General features: G+C 40.5%; 1 protein-coding gene across 5 annotated transcripts; it reads right to left on the reverse strand.

Annotated features, from left to right (window-relative positions):
- Positions 1-124: 124 nt before the first annotated feature.
- On the reverse strand, positions 125-23,038 carry PUS7 (pseudouridine synthase 7). 5 transcript variants are annotated; one of them, XM_061366286.1, is made up of 17 exons: positions 23,016-23,038; positions 21,374-21,491; positions 19,072-19,550; positions 17,569-17,653; positions 17,360-17,461; positions 16,311-16,473; positions 11,904-12,015; positions 10,536-10,613; positions 8,759-8,887; positions 8,404-8,529; positions 8,030-8,091; positions 7,459-7,619; positions 6,454-6,580; positions 5,608-5,709; positions 2,468-2,597; positions 1,548-1,639; positions 125-816 (listed from the first exon to the last, which is right to left on the reverse strand). In XM_061366286.1, the coding sequence occupies exons 3-17, from the start codon at positions 19,434-19,436 to the stop codon at positions 680-682; spliced, it is 1,971 nt and encodes a 656-aa protein (XP_061222270.1). In that variant the 5' UTR covers positions 19,437-19,550; positions 21,374-21,491; positions 23,016-23,038; the 3' UTR covers positions 125-679. The 5 variants fall into 5 exon arrangements, with proteins under 5 accessions (XP_061222270.1, XP_061222271.1, XP_061222269.1 ...); XM_061366287.1 differs by lacking the exon at positions 23,016-23,038 and adding an exon at positions 22,588-22,725 and having other exon boundaries at positions 19,072-19,465; XM_061366285.1 differs by lacking the exon at positions 23,016-23,038 and adding an exon at positions 22,588-22,725.

Raw genomic sequence — 23,038 nt, forward strand, 5'->3', positions numbered from 1 at the left:
TTCCTGCGAGTAGCCCATCTCATTCCCTGTCAGCAACAGACAGACCAGATGTGTAAAGACGAGAGTTACAGGCAGATAATTAAGACTTCTGTCATCATTTATTTTCAGTACCTATTCTCTGGTCAGGTAAAACAGAGCTGGAAAATACACACAGGTATTTTCCCACGGAAAAGGACTAGTTAAAACAGCTGTACATCTTTACAGCACATACAGACCCTTGCTAAGAATCCTCTACTGCACCAGTGCAAATGCTGCCAGCAAAACCTGTGATACAAATGTTAATTGATAGGTTAATTTTGTTGTACCTTATCTTCCTAAGCTGTCAGTTAATGTATGTGAAGAGACTCTAAAGTGTGCTGAACTCATGAAAACATTGTTTGCCAAAGAAAAGGCAAGCTAAACATTCTTCCAGGTCTGGAACTATTAAAAGTCCATTTCTTAAAGATACATCCATATTACAGCTCAAGGAACTTACTCATTAAAAGCACCAGTCACTAAGATCTATATTATATTACAGCCACCATCTTGCAAATGACTACTGAAGTAAAATGCTTGCACTAATAAAAACTTAAAAAAATACAAATCTCTTACTACCAATCTTTAAATAGAGTTGTGCAGAACACGTTAATAGGAAAACACTTTTCCGTATGTTAAAATCCCAGTGATCCCTGCAGTTCGCTCAGCGTAACCACGTCGTATTCAGTTGTGTCTGGTTCTTTATGCTTGTGTCCATTTTCAGGACTTCTCGGATTGCCATGGTAGCGTAAGTGGATGGGGGAAGAGAGAACTCCATCTTCAGTGCCCTGAATTTACCGTCTATCGTAAGGGGGAAAAGGAGACACAAATCAGGAGAGAGTTTAGGGCATAAATAAGCAATGATTGTCCTGGATGCCATGTAATGACTGAAATTTTCCACAACCAAACCCCCAACCCATAAAGCAAAACAACCATCACCACACTCCAATTTACAATCCACAGTGGAATTTCATAAAACAACTTATTTCACAACTTCTTTTTAACATTCTCTCTCACCAGGGAGTTTCGGGGATTCTTGTCTTTTAAAAGGAAAATAAACTTTTGTTCTTTCTCAACTGAACTCTTGGCCTCTCCACTTTTTCGGAGCAGCAGTGTCACAAGACCTTGTAACCAGGGTTGTATATATATAAAAAACTTCCACTGAATTCTGCTAAGTATTTGACTCAGTTTCTTGTGTTCAGCACAAATAATGTATGCTCTAGCATACAGACAATTTGTGCCTTGATTCCACCTTCATGCATTTCACAAACACTTCCTGCTAAGCATTTACTCAATTTTACAGTTGCCCATCAGAAAATGTCACCGTCACTGCAGACCACTTGAAAAATTGCTTGCACTCCTGAGAAACAAGGGTCCTTATTTAGACAACCAACTTTGGGTATCTTTAATACTACTGCTTACCAGTCTTGTTGAATGAAAACTCTTCCTTAAAAAAGCTTTCCATATGTAGCAGTTCAAAGCAACAGCCAGATCAAACTTCTATTCTGCAAACAGCAGGGAAATCAGCTTACCTGTAGGAAGAACTGGTAATGGTTTTCCTTCCAGCTTATCCAAATCTGTAGTAAATAACGGGATTCTGGGGTCATCATAGGCTACTACCTCCCTTTATGATGGAAATAAGATTTTGTAATTATTAATTATTTTATTACAGTATTTTTTATTGCTATTCCAACCTGGCAGTTACAACTGAAATGGAACTGATTTTCTAGTAAGGTAAGGTGGCGTTTATGCTGCAATAACCGTTTAAAATTGTTTAACTGCAATAAAGCTTTATGCAGAAGCCTTGCCTCTGAAGAGGATTATAAAAGAAATTAATACATTAATGAGAAGTTTCTTTTCATAACCCACCTGCTTTCCCTCAGGGGCTGTCAGGATTAAAACAAAGTGTAAATATTTGTAGTTTTTGTCTCCCTGTGCATCAGTGACCGTCTTTCTGCACATTTCTACTGTCACCTGTTTAAATCACTGATTTGATTGCCTTATGACAACTAGGCTGGATCTCTGCAACAATGATTTAGTAAGTTTAATCGACAGACAGGGAATTGGACACCAACTTTCTCATAGAAAGACTCAAAAAAAACATATTTTGAATATTATCTGTCATAGTTTCAACATAAATAATTATCTATGAAGTGTTCAGGCAAGCCCATGCAAGGAGTGTAATAACTAAATAGATGTCTTGACACTCAAGCATCACAGAACCAGAGGATGAAGGAAGAAATAAGGCTATGGCTCAACTTCAACTGCCTAAAAAACATAAGAGAAAATCATGTATTCCCTTATACGTGCTTACTCCTCCCTACCGATGCTTCAGTCCACAGATATCCCATAGGTCAGCCTAATGGCTCTTACACTTAAGTCATTCCACATATAGAATCATTTAGGTCTACGCTGTCAATTCAAGTGTAATTTCCTTTATCCTCCTACTCACCAGTTGACATTCTGAGGTCGAATGATAATCTTTCTGTATGCTCCAGAAAGAGAATAATCTCTGATCTTATGCCTCATGTTGTTGATATCAAGATTGTCAGCTACTAGCATTTCCTTGTAGGCCTCCCCAACTGCAAGAAAGAAAAATATTTAATAGGAGAGAGCTTAGTGCCACTGATTAAAACAGTCCACTTTCATGGATCATTCCTTCCTTTATATGTAGCAGGTTTTAGCATAAATGGGATAAATGTTGCACAGAAGTTTAAAATAACTTATTGCAAATCTTGTTTGCTTCTACACCCTGATTAGTAGAGGCAGTAACCAAGAGAGAGTCTTTCAGATCAGAATTTCAGCTGAAAACAAAATTTACAAAGTATTTTATTGACATTTGATTGAGATCCCACATGACTGATCTCAGGTATACAGACTAAAAACAATATGAGCCAGACTGCCCTACCTCTGAAAAAGCAGCAGAGTGAAATGAATTAAGAGAGCCCCAGAACAGCCAGCAGGGATCTTTACACTGCCAACAGGAGGAGTAACTCTAGTAAAGTCTGGCATCCTTCGGTAAGGATGTGGGCATGCACACCTGAGGAAGACAGGGAAGGCAATGGAAATGCAAGAATACTGCAGCTAAAATGCTGTCTGGTGCCTCTGATTTGCAGTGCAATCACTAGCATTACTTCATGCAGTTGGGAATTTTAAAGAGGAAAGCATTAGGCTTCCTGTGGTCAAATCCCAGTATAAATGCATTGAATGTAAAAAATTGCAGCTTTTCTTTCCAACCTTTTAACTCAGTGTTCTCCAGAGCCACACTTTATCTTCCAAGTGTTTCAGAAATGGGTGATAAATGGGATTGTGGCTGTGGGACAGGCAGAGCCTCCAGAGACTTGACCAGTCACTTGAAGACAACCAAGTCCAAGAGCTGTTCAACCCAGTATTGAGGAAAACAAGCCTGCATATTGGTAGACTGGTTTGGCTAAGTAGGGGACTCATGATCAAGCTCCTATTTAAGGACACATACAGTAGGTGAAAGCTAGGGCCAGTTACAAAGAAGGAATACACAAACATTGTCCAGACACGTAGGGATGATGTTAGGAAAATCAAAGATCAGCTGGAGTTGAAATCAGCAACAGACATCAAGAGCAACAGCAGTTAAACTGCAGTATCAGGAATGAAAGAATAAAAGGGAAGAGTTGGCCTGCTGCTCATCAGGGAAGCTGGCCTAGTGACAGACTGATATTCTCAGTGCCTCCTTTGCCTCAGTCTTGACCAGCAAGGTCTTCCAGGCCTGTGTTCCAGGAGACAAGGTTCAGAAAAGAGGGGGACTACCAGCAGCAGAAGATTATACAGGCTGAGTGGGCTGGCTTGTGTCATAGTAAAGCTTTTCTCTGTCATCTCTGAAAGATCATGGAGATCCAGGGAGGTCCCAGGTGAGTGCAGGAAACCAAATGTTGCACCCACCTTCAGAAAGGGCAAGAAGGCTAATCTAGGGAATTACATACTTGTCGGACTCACTTCAGTCCCTGGGAAAAATAATGGAGCTAATCCTCTTAGAACATGTTTCTGGGCACACACTGAGAATAATAGTGAGCATGGTTTTACTGAAGTGGGGAAAGGAAAAGAAAAACAAGACAAACTACCAATCTTACTGCCTTCTATAATGAAACTATTACAGCTGTAGATGAGGTGAGAGCCATAACTTTTGCGTACTTTGCCTTTAGCAAGACTGCCAACATGTTCCCACAGGAACAGGATACAAGGATGACAGCATCCTTGTATCCAAGGTTAGAACATTACAGTGGGTGGACTGCTAGACAAGTAAAGAACTGTCTGGCCCACTGTCTCAAAGAATAGTCACTACTGGTTTAGGCACTACGCAGAAGCTCACTGCAAGCAGAGTTCCTCAAGGATCTGGGATGTGTCCTGTTAAATACTTTTATCAGCACACATGGAGGAGGAGCTCAAATTCACTTCAACAAGTTTGTGGATAAAAATCTATCTGGAGTGGTGGCAACCGATACACTCAAGGGCAGGCTGCCATTCTGAGAGACCTCAGGAAGTTCAGCAGCGACAAAGTCCTGTACCTGAGAGCAACTAACTCTTTGCAGTGGTACAAGCAAGGGGCCAGCCCTGCTGACTGTCACCCGAGACTCCTTGTTAGAGTGCCCTGGAGCAACAAAAGCCAACAGCAACAGGAGCTTTGCCAGTAACTACACCAAGAAAGGAAACTACTGCCCTTTACTGGGCACTCATGAGACTGCACTTAGAATGGTGTGTCCAGTACAAAGCAGATGCCAATAAACTTGAATGAGTCCAATGGAAGGGCACCCCAATGGCCAGGGATTTAGCCCATGCCCTGTGAGGAGAGTCTGAGAGATTGGTTGTCTTTAGCTTAAAGAAGAGAAGACTTAGAGGAACTTGGAGACTGCGTGTTCCTGAAAGTTTCAGATAAAGCCCTGAGCAAGCCAGCCTGAATACAAGCACTGATCTTTCTTTGATCTAAAGACTGGACCAGAGGGCATCCTGAGGTCTTTTCCAACCAAAACGATTCTGCAACTCTATCCTTTAAATATAACATCATGTTCCATGCAGATTAATTGCAGGTCACTCAAACTATCCATCAAAAACAATTTAGATACAATACACTGTATATACAAGAGATGAAAGAGATACTCTCTTTAAATTATTATATTTTTAGCATTCACACTGGTTAATATTTAATTAAATATTAATTTAATTTGGTTCTTTTTCCTAACTTGAGGCATTTGCTTGGATTACAAATTCTAGAAGTTTAGTTTGTATTCTAATTTAAAAATGAAATGCATGCACTTTGTAAGTACTATTTCACTATTCTGTTCCCCTTGTGCTGAAATAAATAATTTTTCCCTCTGTAAAAAAATGCATTCTTTGGAAAAGCTACTTGCTAAAAAGAAATACGAAACAGATTTATGTTACATGAAACAAGTATGCAAACTATTAGTATCACAGTGGGAGAGGGTGACAGTAGATCAGAGATCTGAAAGAGTGTATTATTTTAATGGTAACCAAGGTTGCACAGATCTGACCTTTGTTTTAAGGAAAATAGTAGAGCGGACTTGGATTTTCTGAGTAAGTACATAACTTAAGAATCAGACTTACTTTTGTGCTTTGGATAAATAACATCAAATCCAGGCAATGGCATCACTACATCGTGGATAGTGTAGTTATCAACATCTCCTTCGTCGATATGAACAGCTGTGGCTACAGTCAGGACAGAAAAATGAAGTTACTGGTACAGATGCCTGTGACAGGTGACACTGACTAAATTTAAAATGAACCATGTGATTGAAAGAAACCCCCTCTGAGAGGGGTAACTACTGTGTTTTATCTCCACTTAACAGACAACATTTCCAAGAAAAGAAGTAGCAGTCTTCAAGGCTGTCACAGTTACCAACAATCACAGCCTGGTTTCCGGTGACTTTTAAAGCTGAATAGAGTAAGGACTGATAGAGGAACAGTCCCCTTACCGGGCATCAGGCATACACGAAGGAGAAATACTGTGGATATTCTCACCCCAGGGAATACCAGAGCAAATACAAGTGAGGAAAGTTTTAAATAGTGGAGCCTCCGCTTCACAAGATATTAATGCAAACAAAACCTTCTGTGGTTAAAACATCTGTAACATCCTCCCATAGTTCTCCCTAGCTCAACTACGTTTGAGTCCATTCTTGGGAACAATCAGTCCTTCATAGTCTCTCCTCCCTACCCAACTATTTGGAAACACAAGCAAACCAACAGCTCACAGGACTTACTACCTAACTTCAGATTCCTTGCAAAATTTGACGAAACCTACTCAGTGGATTCAGAAATCACTGGAGCGAAATGGGTGAGGGAGAAAGAAAATATGTAAGCAGTGCCACCTGAACAGGTATTCCTAGGAACACCTTATATTCCTAGGAATTTGAACTACACAGTATCACTGTGTTTTTATTTGTCTGATATTACCTCCTTTAAGTGTGAGATCTCCTGGTACAGCTCTAAGCCCGTATTCTTCTATTCTCTTGCTCACCATATTATTCCACACATAACTCTGGTAGCTATGAATATACATTAAGCGATTATTTCTTGGTATCTAGAGGTAAAGAAAATATAAAAGTGAAACATTAGAAATATGTATTTTTCATTTTTTCTTTCAATCAGAACAAAAAAGGCATATTTGAAATGTTACCTTTTTCAGCAACAAGACTTGCACAATTTCTTGGTATACAGACGTGACTTGTGTTCATTATTTGGAAAATGGGTATGTGAAGAAATAATGCTTTTACACATTTGAAATCTATACAAAACCCTCCTGTGCTTAAGTAAATAAAGCTTTTTAATCCTTTTTTTTTTTATTCAGCAGCTCATCAAACACATGGGGCTATTAGGCTATTATAAAGCACTGGATTCCTATTCAACCTCCCAAAATCTGAAGTAGATTTTGCAGATGTGAAAGCACAGTGTTATTCTAATTACCTTCTTCATAAACAAGAAATTATCCCTCGGCTCCTAATGTGCCCAGTAGTTTGCTGCTGATGAGGTATTTTCTCCAAAGACTTGATCTTGATTACAGTACTTGAAAATAACAGTGAACCCACCACGTCTATGCCAAGCTCAATCATTAGCATATTTATCAGTTTAATTTATACTTTTAAAGCAACTCTGATACTGAACTTTTGCACAGTTCTCAGATCTGTGTTATACATGGTTATATGTTAAGTCTAATTGTATTGCTTCCAACATACAGGAGAGACTGTTGTATAAACTGGAAAGCTCACTATGCACACATTAACTACAGATGTTGTCAGTTACCATGCAGCAATACCTCAAGCAAAAAAGCAAGGATAAACATAAAGATTTTAAACTTAACCCTCTACCCATCAGGCATCTATGAGTCTATTTCAAATTCATCATGGTACCATCAAAATAATGTTTATTCAAGCAAATACCCCACAGCACTTTTACACTCACTATGCCAAATGCAGAGATTATGTTCTTCATTCCATACTTTAAGAGTCCACGTAGAAGCTGTCCTTCCACGCACCTTTTTACAGGTAGTTTCTTGAGGGCTGCTGCTGGATCTTTAGTCTTTGCCCATTCTTCTCTGCATTTCACTAAGTATCCCTTCTCAGCTAGAACAAGGACATGAAAATAAATTTTAACTACATAGCAAAAAACCACCCATCTGACCTTTAGTTAAAACAGCTGAAAACTGAAAGTTTCAGTTGTGGTAATTACACATATTAACAGAATGACAGAACAGTTGAGGTTGAAAGCCTTCATGTGGAGTCTGAGCACACTCTGTGTATTCCGACCCCTTTTAACCCCCACTGCAAGAAACTGCACAACGAGGAAAGGGAAGAAAGGCAGAGTCAGAAGATTGCGTCTCCACTGCTAAACTGGCTAAAGTTTAGCACATGTAGAGCTGTCCTTGCTAACATCTTTTTCCATTAAAAGACTCAAAATCTGTGTTTCTCCTGAACATACAATTCTTGGAGGAGGAGAAGCAGAAACACCTGATGTGTCATTTTCCAGTCCTTACCTCCTGGTCTTGGTTTTAGTATCAAATCCATTACTTCATTCCAATTGTTCTGTAGAATAGCTCTAAGATTCAAACAGGAAAGTGTATTAAGAACTACATATATTTTAAGGAGATTTAGCCAACTTACTCAAAAAAAAGAAGTATCAGTGGTCAGATTTATGCAGTATTACAGGTAGTGGTATTATGCAAGACACCTGCTGAGGCAAGTTCTTTCTTGAATCTAAACCTAAACCTGGCCTATCCAAGATGCTCGAGAAATGTTCCCCAAAATACTAGGAAGTTATACAGGGATAAAAAACAAACAAAACAAAATAAACAAAACAAAACAAAACAAAAAAAAAGGGGTGGTGGGGAGGGATGAAAACAACACATACCTGCCAATCTGGTATGTAGGAACAGCTGTGGTTCCAAATCTTTGCATTCCATAGTAATTAATGAATCCAATTTCCCTCAGAGATTGCATTGCTTGCTCTATCTGGTCATCAGTTCCTGTTATGTTTCTAGCATTTAAAAAAAAGTAGAGACAGATCATTAAGGGCTTACACTATTTTGTGACCCCCATAATCCCCATAAAACTCAGCATCAACATTATAAAGCATGTATCAAATTCATCAGACTGATGCCAGTAGGACTCTTCTTTTTTAAAACACAAGATGCACTGATATCTTTTAACTATTTAAAGGGGAAAAAAAATAAAACCTACCAAAGCTGTCTGTGCTAACATATTACCTGAGAACAACAGTGAAATGGTTCCCTTGCAGTTCTCCTAATTTCAGTGGATGATTCTTGTAACTGAAGTTTCCTAATTTGAAGTTCATCAAACATTTATTCAAATGAGCAAGTCTTTGTGCAGTGATTCTAAAAAGAAACAGTGACCAACACATGCTTAGCAAAGCAGATAGTTAAATGAATACAGAAATGCTGGCATTCCAAGAGAAAACGTAGTAAGTCCAGCTTCCCCAACTTTCTATTGTTGCCTTTTCAAAGTATTTTAATGAAATATCTAAAAGAAAAAAAAACAGATAATTCTTAAGGCTACTTGTACAAGAGAACATGTGTACCATGGCAGACACTGTTAGTACTGTCTTTCCTTATGTTACAGCAAAAAGCCCTATGTTGCAAAATTGATGTATATGGTACCCCACAAGCTGAACTCTGCTTTATTTGAGTAACTACAGCATGAATACACTCTAGTTAGCACAGTCATAAACACAAAGTTAAGCAGTTAGACTCTGTGCAAGCTTAGTGCAGATGAGATCCAATCTGTCACTGGTATCTGCTATTTTTGTTGCTGGTACTTTTGGAAGCGTTCCCTGTTCTTTGCATCAGAGCTGCTCTTTGACGCTCCTGCTAAAGTTTATCAACAAGTTTATATGGGGCTGGCAAATGGTAACGTCTCCTCTCCTGCACCATCCTTCTGCATGGCTGCACAAGACAGTTGGGTACACCGGCACTATTGGACACCACAAATCAGTACACTCCTCCCCAGTCAACACACTGAAGCTCTGGGACACAACATTAAATGTGATCGTGTTAAAAGTAAACAGAACAGCACCTGAGATGACTGCACCACAAGTCTGGTTACTTGTCATCACTTGGCAAACTTGCCTTGCAGCAACAAGAAACTGGGGCTTCTCAAAACTCACAAGTTAGTAATTCCTTTTATATTTATATTTTATATATATATTTTATAATTCCCTTATGTGCAAACATATGGACATGCAAACCACTTGGAAGAAAAATATGAATAATTAAGTATTGAATGCTCTCCTTTTAACAGGGATTTGATCAGATTTCTGTCATTCCTTGGAATTCCTCACTTGAGGAGTGTGGTTTTCAAAGAGTTGTAAATAGTAGTCCAGGCAGAATATTCCAGCTAGCTAAACAGACATTGTAATATATGACTGTGAGGCACCTATCATCCTCAGTTATGGATGTAACACTAATCTCAAGGGCCCAGAAACAATAGAATTATCTTGAAAAATGACAAAATAAACTCTTTTCTCTCTTAATAGGTGACTTATGATAGTAGGTTAAGGCAGGAAAAATTCCTCATCATATTTTGTCCCTTCTGCCTACTCACAGATGAGCCAAGGCAGTGGTTAGTTGTTCAGAGTTCAGTGAGAAAGAAAACAGGACTCCAGTTGGAGGAAGAGGAAAACAAAAGTCAGGAAGGAAATGGGACATAATTTTCACCATGACATTCTGGTTTTCTGCTGTTGCATGGGAGCCGTGCAACGTAAGAGCACATAGGCAGTTTCACCCACTGCTTCAGCCAAATACATGTGTCCAGCCTGTGACTCAGAACACAAATGACCTGAAACTACTAGCAACTACCATGGAGTAAAAAAGGTTAAAGCATCTTCATTAATACGTGAGCTTTACAACATCAAGACCTGAATCTGCTATGTATTACTCAGACTGCAGCCTGAGTCTTCAAGGTTTTTACTGAGATACTCAGGCTCTCACGGAAGAAGTGAAAATACTCCAGCATATTTTGACTTACCTGAGCACAGCGATTTCTTGAACTGTTATAGCCCTTTTATCCTTGGTTCCCATGTAGGAAAATATGTTTGGCTTCACTCTTAAAAGCAACAGTAATAGATATTATGTATATTAAAACAGAGATCAAACATTATTTTTAGTGTCATTACCTAGAATTATTACTCCTCTATATTAAAAATAGAAATTACCCACATATTACTCAGAACTAGCCTACAGTTTTACAGTGTGACATCTTCACATCTCATCTCTGAGTACATAAAACACAGGGAAACTTCTCTTGATTTCACTACACATATCACTTTTACCACAACTGTGCTTTCAGAATATAAGCTCTGAAATACTTTGTATACATTCACTCATTACCCAAATGCAGAGCTATCATTAATTTCACTAGAAAAAAACCCATCTATGCCCATTTCTTCCTTAAACTTCAATAACATGTCTGTCGGAATACCACGCATGCACGTTAGGTGAGAATATGAAAAGGTAATTTAAAATATGATGTACTTCTTTCCTTGAGAGGAAAATTTCCTTGCCTTTCCACTTTGTAGTTTACAGCTTGTGTTATACAGGAATATTGCCAGTTATTACAGGTATGGGCACCAGGGGGGTAGCAAGATTGCCATTACATACATGTTTCTACCCAACTATGCTCCTCCCATTCCGTTCTCAAATACAAATACTAGTAGTATATCAGTTGAGTCTAGATTACAAATATTTATTTTTTGATAGAAAGGGGGAAGGGAAAATGAGGGGAGAAGTGGGAAAGTTTCTCTGTGAGTAGATCACTGAATTGACCCAATTTTAAAATAATCCTTCCTCTGCAATTCACTGTGTTCTTGTCACGCCTTTGGCAAATCTTCTTGTTGCTGCACTTGATGGGATGAAAAGAACTAAGATTGTGTTGCCATGGAAAAATTAATACATGGAACAACAGTTTACAGAGTGTAACTGCTTAGGAACTGATCAGCATATTATCACAACAGTATCTGACAGGTTCATAACATACTTGCATATATTCACACACTGGGGAAAAAAATAGCTTTTAATTCAGGATATGCACATCAAGGCTTTGAGCTGCCAAGCCTTCCTTAGATCTTCAGCTGTGAACCTTTTCCCACTGAAGCAGTAGAGGACAGTCCTTTAAATTTGGGGGATTATTTTGTTCCATTCTCACCTCTTTCCAAAATGCACAAGTGTCAAATTTAATATTATCAAATAACTTTTCTAAAAACACTGGGTACAAACTAGGCAACAGCCAGCACTGTGCTGCTCTTCTGTAACCCTGAGCACAACATTTACAGCAGGATGAAACATATACAGAGGGAACGCTGCATGTCAGCCAGGCTGGCAGAAATAACAGCCTTACCTTAAAAATTTGGATAGGACATTAATGGCATCCATGGTATCCTTGTTCTCCTTGTATAGGACAAAGTGGCAGTAGCTTCCCCTAGATTTTGGCCAAGAGTGTTTTCTTGGATCTTTAAAAACAAAAGGCTCAAATTTGTAAAGTGACATTTTTTTTTTGTTTAATCAATATATTTGCCATTGCAGCTACATTTAAAAGAACAGGCAAAGTTAATTTCTGCTGATTTCCATCTGCTTTGAAACAAGAACAAGTTAACTGCTGACAGCGAAAGCTGCAAAAGGACCTTCTCGCCTTCCACAGGGCTGTAAACTTCTCTTTAATCAGTTCTGTCACCTAGAAAATCTTCATTGAAATTACAGTAGTTCCTTTGTCATGAAATTATCTACAAATACACCCTACTCATTTAACTGACATACTGCCTGATCGTACTTTCCCTAAACATTATCATTACACTGACTTTCAGCAGTGAAAGCCACTCCACATTCTGTCTAGGGCCTTTTACAAGTAATAGATGAGGACCACTGGAGCCCTGTTTGTGGGAAGAGTAGTTATTTTTTTATAGTTTAACACAAATCTTCATTCCTGTAGGATTTTTTCTGTGTCATGCAAAAGCATGGGTTGTATCTCTATAAAAGCCTAGAAAAAAGTATACCCACAAAAAAATTACTTTATTTCTAAGTCCTATGGGACAGAAAAATTCATGCCAGATACTGTGCCATGTTTAGAGAAGGGCATAGGATGAGATAACTTCAACTCCTGTAGACTAACAACTGATGTGCAATTCTGCACAATCATTTGGCGTTTCCTGGAGAGGGAAGAAAACTGTGAATGTACCTGACAAGTTTTTGTTGCATATAAAAGCCTCCAGAGATAAAACTTTTGCTTTACAATAATCCACTGCTGATGGCATTACTGGGAAGGGGGACTGATTCTACACAGCTTTAGCAACCAATTCTGAGGTGACTTTGTTTATCAATTCCTTGTTTTATAGGAACAAAAATAAGGTTTGGTTTTGTTTTAAATGAGAAGTCCCTTATCTCTGGGTAGCCACCAAGCAGACATTCCTGGTGTTGTACAAAAAGGGCTTAGGCTCTTTCACAACAGCAAAACCTAACTTAAAACGCCAGTCCTATTCTAGTAACAAACCCCAGTGCAGGAAGGAAGCTCTTGGGAAATTTTGCTCTTTTCGTTCAGTTAGTTTAATAAAGCCCAGATACCCCACACAGACAGTGAACATTTAACTTGCAGGAAACGTTTGGGTAAAAGGTAATTCCTCTTGCCTTTTTTGAGAAGCTGCCATCCATACACACACTTCTGAAAAACATTTTGGATGCTACAGTATAAAACACTATGTGCAAGATTTTTAATCACTTAAAAATTATTGCAACACTTGTCTTGTACCATTAGTTTCTAAGCAAAGCCACCCCCTATGGAGTTTCCTAGGATCTAAACAGAGCAGAATGGCCCAAAGCCTGCCAAGAGACCTCATGCTCCTGACGGTTTCCCTTCTGAGCCACCACTGCTCTTAAGCACAGTCAATGAAACACTGTGTTCAGCTTGAAGAGCAACATCCTCCATGAAGAACTTCGTGATTTGAAGGAAAGAGAGGAAGGCAGAGCATGATTCACAAGGAAGGCCTTCTCCAGTTGAACTGTTCTTCAGCTTGAACTAATCCATCTTGCACATGGTCATTTCAACACGCTTCAAACAGGGAGCCCTAACCTGGGCTAGACTGAAAGGGCTCTGTAGACACTCCTTGTACCAAAGGGCTCTTCACGCTCTGGGCACGACAGCCATGTGCCTATCCACCACACTGCCAGCCATACTGCAGCTCCAGTCCTGATAAGTTAACCATTCCTCACCCAGTGCTTCAAAGTATTGGACTGGGTAGGTGGACCAGAGGGACAGATTGCAGTCCTTATTGCTATGTTGCAGAGTCATGTTACATTTTTGACAGTAAAATACTTCCAGGCCCTTTTCCCCAGCCTTTTAATGCAACTCAAGGGCTGGAAGCTCTGTTTTAATGTCAGGAGGTAACATATATACTTTTAAAATTGCATAAATACACACAGTGCTCTCTGAAATACAAGGCTGAAGGACAAAGGCGTACCTTCATGAAATCAAGGGGAAATATACCATAGATGTCAAACAATATTGGCAAAACTGCTCATTCACATCACTCGCTACTGACGGACTTTCTCTGCACCAAGTGACTGCTGCCTATACTGCACTAGAAAAAAGATGCAGCACAAGCCTAATTCTTGCCTGTTTCAGGGAATTTTAAGTATTACTTAAGTGTAGGGGTTTGGGGTATTTTAAAGAATTAATTTTAACTAGTTTGGCGAGTCTTGTCACTGTTTAGGAGGTCGGCATGGTTGGCATTTCATTCTGTTAGCATGAAATGTCAACATCTCTTACCTGTTGTGGTTCTGACCTCTGTCCCAATGCATAGCATAAAGAGCACAAAAGAGTAGCATTTAATTTTTAGACTGTCAAAGGGGTTTTAGAGGTGAACATGCAGGTTTATGGTTATGGGTTTGTTTATGCTTTAGGGAGCATCCAACGGTTAGGTGGTGGATGACAGCAATTTAGACAGTTATGCAATGGAATCGTGCAGAGGCAAACAGTGAACATATGGAAAGCTTCAATCGGAGATGCAACAAACTTCATTTGTGGACAATGATGGAACAGCAGCTTACTGACAATTTAGTGAGACAGTAGTTTAAGAATTTTGGGTGCAAACTTACTATATATACAAAGTAGCTTCTAATTTTAAATTTTAGGGAAGCATGTTTGGTAATCTTTTAAATTATCAACAAAAATAATCAGGTATCTCAGCTAATATTTAAATACTCTACACTTCTGAAATGCTTCTTGCCTGGGGAACCCACTCAGGACTAAGACGTGTTAGTGGCTTCATAAACACAAAAGATAAATCTAATCCTGACTAAAAACACTTGCACTCTTAAAACTACATTCACAAGCATTTACACACACTCACTGAAACTGCATACATCTCCATGCACAGGTATTTGTAGCATCACAACTAAAGAATCCCAAGTTTAAACAGATGATCCTTCTCTGCATCACAAGATGGTGCTCCAGATAATATTTTAATCCTAGAGACACATCACTAAACTCTTCTCAGCACATTTCAAATAATTAAATTCTTTTATACAGTATCACTTAGATCAAACCAGTCATCTTAGTAACAACCACTTGACTGTAACAATGATTAAAGAATAGAAGGAGCAGAAGGAAAAGGTGGAGGTAAAACCGTTTCAGACTAACAGAGAACAAAACTGGCTGAGGAGGATTTTGTGCTGGTAGGTTACATACACCATGCACAAAGCATGCAAACATACAAGCTTTCTAAACATGGTTAAACAAGATACATAAACACATAATTTTACCAACAAAAGTACAACATTCCCATATTTGTCTAGAATAAGCTTTAAAAAAAAGTAACTAAATTGAATGTGGAGATGGTGTTATTTCCAACTTAGAATTATCTCCTTAACCTTTCTCCATCTCCTCCATCTTTAAAATGAAAGGGTTTGGTTTACATACTGTCATTTGTGGTAGGTTGATATGACAGGAATGCTATCACTTTAAACCAAACCAAACCAAACTTTAGTATCTTTAGTTAAATGTGCAGTATTCTACATTGTAAACAGTCCTCGCAACTTACAGTGGCAACAAATTTGCAGTAACATTAAAAGATGTAGAACACATGAATTCATCCCCAGTAACCAAAACAGTATTTCATAAGATAAAGGTGGATAACATTTAATTTTGAAAATCCTTCATTACTTTGATTGTTCCAATAGTAACTGTGATTTATAATGAATAAAGACAATTTTCTGCAAATATAAGTAACCTTGGAAGCAGAAGCAGCCTTAAAAATCATGGTAATTACATTATGTTTATATAAACCTATAAACCTGAGACAAAAAAATAGGTGCTTTTCTCTATTCATGTCATTAAGAATTTTGTCACAGGTTTTCAAGACAGTCAAAAATATACGTCCCATCAGTGTAATGCACCCATTTCAATTACAGCCTCTTGCTTCCACAATTCATTCTTACACATCCAGGTACATTCATGAAAGCTAAATTCAAACAAAACCCTTTAAAGCCCCTGCTCTGCCTATTCCCACTGAAATAGCAAAAGGTCCTCTCACTTCTAACACAGTTGTATTTGATGAATGATTTGGAAAGAAAAACAAGTAGAGAATTTAATTTGAGACCCTCCTTATGTTCCTAGTCATTACAGAAGCAACTGCATCCGTTGCAAAGAGGAAAAGGCAAAGCCAGACTACATTAGGAGGTACACTCCACTTGAAGGAAGTACTTACTAATGATTCTTATTTTGGGCATAATTTTAGCATTTACTTTACCCAGCTACTGTGACACTCAAACTCACTTGCCAGGGCCTTCTTCCCAGCAGCGTGATAAGCAATAATGTATTTTTTTCCATCTCGATCTTCTGTTTTAGTCTCCAGTCCAGGAAACAAGGACTTCACAGCCTGATGGATAACTGTTCTTTTTTCTTTGGTGTCTTCAACTACCTGTGTTAACACACACGCATGCAGAAACCAAATAAAGTAATGAAAAATGGGAGGTATTCTATCAGAGTTGAATTTTGCATGCTTAAAGAAAACTCACCAAATCACACCAAAATGGTGACTAGGAATACTTTTAAAAGTCTGGCCTGCTTATTAAAATTAGTTTGAAAAATAATAAATAACTCTGCTACAAATCCCTGTCTCGACATTCACAAAAGAAAACTCTCAAGATTTATTCCCCTCTTCTGTGCTTAATAAATTTCTCTCTTCTAATGAAATCCCTGGAAAACTGAAGTTTTTCTATAAGTGTAAAAGGGGGGGAAAAAAAGGCTAGATAAAATTATGTAATGTGTGAATGCTTATTTCAGATTACCAAATTTAATCCTAGCAATCTGTGTCCCAAATTTTCACAGTTATTCTTCAAGTATATAGAAGATTTGGATGTTTGAAAATACCAAGTTTTAATTTCAATTTGTACCTTCTTATTTTTCTTGCTGCTGAAGAGTATATTTATCTTCTTTTCTATTAGATTACTAAACACTGACCTTGAAAATAGCCTTTAGTCTTTCATCAGGGTGGATGTTTTATTTAATCCTTCTTGCATAATTATTCTATAAAACAATACTAGGGAGAAAACTAAAATACTGCAAGGAAATTTTCACACCACAGGAAATAAAATATGTATTTGAGTTCAGTGTACAGTCCCACTGAAATCAAAATGACTTTGAGTATTATCTGTAAAGCTTTACATAATTAAACCCTAAACTGGAAACATTTCAGTATTACCTGCTGCATCAAGTGCAAACATGCACTAGGAAGTATGTATCTTCCATTCACTCCCCCTCCCGTCCTTTGTCCTTCCCCCCAGTTTCATATCATTTATTTTTACCTCTATGGCAACACTGGTTTCCTTATTCTTAAAAAGCTGGAGCTCCTCTAAACGCTGCTTGTCTTCATCCGACAAAACTGTAAATGTTTCTTCTGATGGGTCCTAATACATATTGGGAGGGGGAAAAAAGAAACATCTAATAATCCTCACGGAACAACTGTCGACCTTTTAATGGTTTTGCTTTAACAAATGTTAACTTCAAAATTTACCTCATCATCCACTGGAACAGTAAAGTCATCTAAATGGCTCACACGTCCATCTTTGCCTATTTCATGGACAACAAAGTCAGAGTATCTGACAGGAAGAAATAAGTATTAAATTTGTAATAAAATGAAATAAAAATCCCACATCACACAAAGTCATTTCCCAATAAGCTGTTTGCCAGCAAAGTTCACTCAATTCTGAATTCACACAATTAAATTCATATAAAAGAAACTTGAACCATGAGAAATCTGTACCTATTTCCATCCCTCAGAAGGATACCACAAGAACACAGAAGTTAAGTCTGGCCTATTTAAACACAGCAGACTTCTTTGCAGATAGCGAAAAACCTGCTGTAGTTATTCCAAGTCATTTTCTTATTAGCTTGCAGAGATCTGTAACATATATCCTCAATCCCAGTCATTACCGACAATTAACACTCTACTGCATTGCTACAACGTAAATACAAATGCATTAACTCTGTCACTTCAAATAACCTGCAGAATAAAGTACATTAGCAAGTCTTAAGGAAAGCAAGACAAATTCAGCTGTTACATACATTCAGTTATAGAAAACATCTTTCAATTTAACAGTTACTGTATGCAAGCAACAAAGAATTTGGGAAATTTTCAATCAAGTCACTATGTCCAATAATAACATTTAACACAGCACAACCTAGGTTGGAACTGCTATGTGATTTCTAATAAGCATTTGCTTGTAAAGGAGAAAAAAAAAAAAGAAGAAAAATTTTTTAGCCTGTGAATGTTGAAAGGTGAATAAAACTTCACCATGGGAGTGTTTTGACTGTATCTCCCACAAGCCCCCATTTGCCATATCTCTGTGCAATATCTTGTATTGGTAGAATTCCTTCCTGAGGAGTGTTTCAGGTCCTGTCTCCTATTACCTCTTGCTGTCTACACATGCTAGTGACTGGTACCATAAAAACGCCAGGACTAAATTAATGATGCATGTTATAAACTAGGATCAAAGGAAAACTGTAAGCCCCAAACAGTTTTAACACCTGGCTACCTTTGGCCACCTTGGTTCAAAACTGGCAGATTTCCCAGAAGGAAGTTCAGCACAGACTGTGCTCCCCAGTGACAGATTATGCTAGCAGCTTAATGCTGCATAGAAAGATTAAATATATACTAAATATGTGCACATCATTTTATTATGTAAAATGATCTAAATGTGAAGCCAGTATTTAAAAATGGGGACTTCCATTTGTGCAAAGCATCCTTATCTGCTCTGCTAAGTCAGGGCAACAACGATTCTCACTTCAGTGAGTTTTTGTATTTACATTTTGTTTTATTCAAAGATGTTATTTAATAAAACCAAAGTAAAATCCCAAATTAAACCTTTCTTTCAGTCCTAGCACCAGGAAAAGAAAGTAATGAACCTCTCAGGTGGCTGCACATAACCCAGTTGCATCTTGTGAGTCAGAAAGGAAAACAGAGAACAATAGCTGCTTAACACAAGGTGTTAACATACATAAGAAGACAAAGAATTACCTCTCTTTCAAGATTCCAGAAAACCCTTTATGAGAGCTAACAAATTTAGTTATGCCAACATCACTTTCTGTCAGTCCATGCTTCATCATGTCTGCAAAGCTCTCAGGATCTCCATCTTCATCACTGTCCTCTAGTTCCTCATCTTCCTGCTCCTCACTTTCCTCATTGGGGATTATTTCATTTTTCATGTCCTCAAGCAGAGATTTGTCATGTTGTTCTGTTACAGTCTCAGTGCTTTGCCCAGAGTCATTCTCTGTCTTAGACTTCTCTGAGATCTTCTGTCTTTTAACTTCATCTACATTAGCCACACCATCCTCAGAGCGAGGACGTTTCAGGGATACACTATTCATTTCTACAGTTTCCATGATTAAGGCACAGTGTAAGATAGAAAGCCCTGAGGAGCAAGAAGAATGGCTTATTTCTTGTCTGCTTAAAAGCAATATCAATACATAGTCTCTTCACTCCGAGGACTCTGTCCCCTGCAAGAGTTCAGGAAAAACACATGACTTTCTGCATTTTAAAGTTGAACATCAAGATTTTGTACAGCTAGAAACAATATGCACTCAGGAGGAGAGAAGGGAGATGTTAAGGGAACTTAATACCAACCTTAGGCAGCATGCGCTCTACAGAAGAGCAGGATCCAATATTACACTGACCATACATCACCACCATCAACTACTACCACAGCTGCATCCATGCACAGGGGCTCTGCTGTCATTAGCAATTTAGTGCCCAAGACACTGCTTGTTCCCAAGCCTTCTGTTAAATGACTACTCTCGATTATTCCTTTTTCTATCAAGATTCCACCTTCTAAAGATCAAGACAGCATGGTTTGATCCCCTCAGACCTCAAATCTCATCTCTTCTACGTTCATCTCTTCTAACACCCATAATCGCACATGGAACTCAAGGTGGCAGCAATTCAGACCAACAAATAAAGGGATGAGATACCAAAATCATTGAATGACTGGAAATAACAGAACAACAAGGAGGTTAAATGATCTCCAAGAAGCACATGACTACTCACGCTGGTACAGCAGAGCTCTGATTGCTCCCTGGTAGTGTGAGCTGCCACCTTTGTGTCAGCAGAGCTAGCACCTTCAGATCTGAAAAACAGAGGAAAACTAATTATTTGAGAAAGTTTTAGGCTAAAAAAGAGAAAGAGACTATGAATATACCAATGTGATTGTTATAGAAACTGGCCACCTCTGAAACCAGGTATCAGCAGCTGTATAGGAACAGACACAACTACTCAGACAAATTAATAACAAACACAACTGTAAAAGTGTAACCAACCCAGTGACATAACACAACATCGCTATTTAGCAAGCTACAGCAGAGAAGTCTGGTTTTATTTCTGTGTTTATGAAAGGAGACCGGAATTCCTATAATTAGGCAACTGCAGGACCTTTCTCTCACACCACCCAACTGGGGATAAAGTGCAGGTTTTGGGGGCTGCATGGGGGGAGCCCATCAACTGCCCTGTGCTGACCGTGGCCAGTTCCAGCTGGGTCTACAATGGACCAAACTCACCACCTGCCAGAACTCCAACTCATCAGATGAGCCCCCCGTGCCGCTGCTCCAGCTTGGTTAAGAGAGGGAGAGGCAGCTGGTCGCAGAAAGTGCAACAGGAAGCAAAGGAGAAGGCACGTGAAATGCGCTAAAAGAAGACATGGGAGGATGCATGGGAAGAGAACAACTGATGGGGGTGCACTCTCGGAAGAAGGATCTCCACAGGGACACCCCTGAAAGGACTGCAGCCTGTCAGGTGCCTGCACTGGGACAAGGATAACATGGAGGGGCCCACATGGGAACAGAAGAAATGAAAGAGAAGGAACAACCCTCCATGGACCTACGCCAACCTCCTGCACTCCTGCTGCCTCACCGATGGGACAGAGTGCAACCCGCAAGACAACCAGGGGATGGGAGATGAGGAAACCAGGGGAAGGGAGGTGTCTGCAAAGAAGCTGAGTCTGGGGAAGGGGATCTTCTTGGGAAAGGAATTTTCCCCAGGTGTTATACTGGTGGTCTGCTTTGTATCTCACTTGCCAAATCAGTAATATGAAACTTATGTTCACTGGCAATAAGTTAAATTCCCAATTTAACTGTAATCAGGACAGTTCTGCCCACAATTAGAAAATCAATGTAGCCTCAGGCAGAAAGCACGATTTCAGTTTGTTCTCAAATAAAATGGAAATACATAAAATCCTTTAAAAAGAAAAAAAAAAAAAAACCACAAAAAAAACCACAAAACCATAGCCAAGAGAAGCAGTTCACCACCATTTCCAGATTCTCCTACGTACCCAAATTTATGGAGCCCGGGTTACAAAGCACTTATGTGGAAAGGCTTCTAGATGGCTTGTGAATGCCTTCACATGGCGACCAAAACACACCTCAGCACAGCAGAGTCCTCCAAGACACCTGCAAAAGAGGTAACAAGAGACTTATTTTTCTGACATAAAACTGTGATACCTAGTTCCTGAATTATACAAACTGGTAAAAGAATTCAACATTGGCCACATACTCCAAAGTTGTCAGACACGGCCTGTTCTCACAGCACAGGAATGACTTACACCAAAGCACCACCCTGTGCCAAATGGGCGCCATAACCTGGGAAACTTTCTGCAGGGTAATTACTCGAAGGAGCAAACTGTGCTGAGTAAGGTGCACACGTTCTCACTTGACCACACTGCTAGTGAGAGGGTAGTGATTGCTGCTCCACTGTTTCAGTCCTCCTAATAAACAGGTGTTTACATAAAACCCAGAAACTGCATAAGCAACAGTTCCACAGCAATTTCAACACAGACCATATTTTAGCAGAAACAGGATTTGCTACTATAAAGGGCTTGATTCTCCCCAGCAAGAAACGCTGACTGATTACCTTCGGTGTGGTACCTGTCGAGTACACGCATGGACAGGTGGGGGCTACGGGGCACTTCATATTTAAAAGGGTAAATAAAGGAGTAGGAGCGCTAACGAAATGAGGCAGATCGGATTAAAAAGCAACTGACGGGAGGGCACGACGATACCGCAGCGCCCGAAAGCAACCCCTTCCTGCGGGCGCAAGGAGCAGTTCCTTGCTGAGAGGGCAGCCACGGCCATGCGCGCAGGGAGCGGGCCGGGCCGGAGGAGCGGCGGCGGGTCCAGCGGCCCGGCTCTGCCGCTGCCAGCCCCGGCGCTACCGGAGCAGGGCGGGAGCAAGTGAGGGGCTGGCAGGAGAAAAGGGCTGCCGCTGGGAGTCCCTGCACCACGCGGTTGCCTCCCGCCAGCTATGGGAGCCCTGGAGCGGGCCGGGAGAGCCTGGCGCAAGCGGGGGTAAAGTTGCCCCGAAGCTGAGCCCCTCATCCGCCGCCGCCCTGACCCAGAGCCCGGCCCAGGAGCGGTGAACCTGGAGCCGGCCGCGCTGCGGAGGCCACGGCTCCCGCCCAGCCGCCAGCCGCGGAGCGCTGGGCGGCTGCAGCTGCCGGGGGAGGGCGCGCCGCCGCCGGCAGGGCCCGGGGAGGGGGACGCCACTTACCCGTACGCCAGCACGGGAGGACGGGCCAGCCGCCAGCGCCGCGGGGAACGAGGCGGCGGCGGGAGCGAGCGCCGCGGGCCCGCCCTGGCTCCGCGTGTGCGGAGGCGGCCTTCTGCCTGCGCCCGCCCCTGGCCTGCCCCGTTGCTGCAGCTCTGCCTGGCCCGGCCCGGCCGGCTGGGAGCGCTCCCGCCCGCCTGCAGCAGCCATTTGCCGGCGGCAGTGCCTCCGCGTCCTGGGCGGTCCCGCAGAGCCACCGCTTTTTGGAACCGGGGTAAGGCGGGGAGTCACCGGCGGGGCCCAGTGCCTATAGCGGGGCGGCTGTAATACGGCTGCTCCGGAGAGAGCGGAGGGCGCCGGCCCCTGCCCCTGCCCCTGCCCCTGCCAGGGGTGAGACGGGTGCGGGAAAGCCGGGGTTCAGGAGACGGTACCTGTGGAGGACAGCTCTTGCACA

This window comes from Neopsephotus bourkii, unplaced genomic scaffold (assembly GCF_033783945.1).
Source record: "Neopsephotus bourkii isolate Nb327-2 ecotype Australia unplaced genomic scaffold, CSIRO-AGI_Nbou_v1 NB_1328, whole genome shotgun sequence".
NCBI classification, from domain to species: Eukaryota; Metazoa; Chordata; class Aves; order Psittaciformes; family Psittacidae; genus Neopsephotus; species Neopsephotus bourkii.

Coding starts and splice junctions, on each gene's coding strand:
- PUS7 (XM_061366286.1), bottom strand. CDS start 19,436: ATGGAAACTGTAGAAATGAATAGTGTATCCCTGAAACGTCCTCGCTCT. Junction 12,016..16,310: donor AAGTGAGTTTGAGTGTCACA/GTAGCTGGGTAA, acceptor TTGTTTTTAAAG/ATCCAAGAAAACACTCTTGG. Junction 7,620..8,029: donor ACTAAAACCAAGACCAGGAG/GTAAGGACTGGA, acceptor TCCTTGTTCTAG/CTGAGAAGGGATACTTAGTG.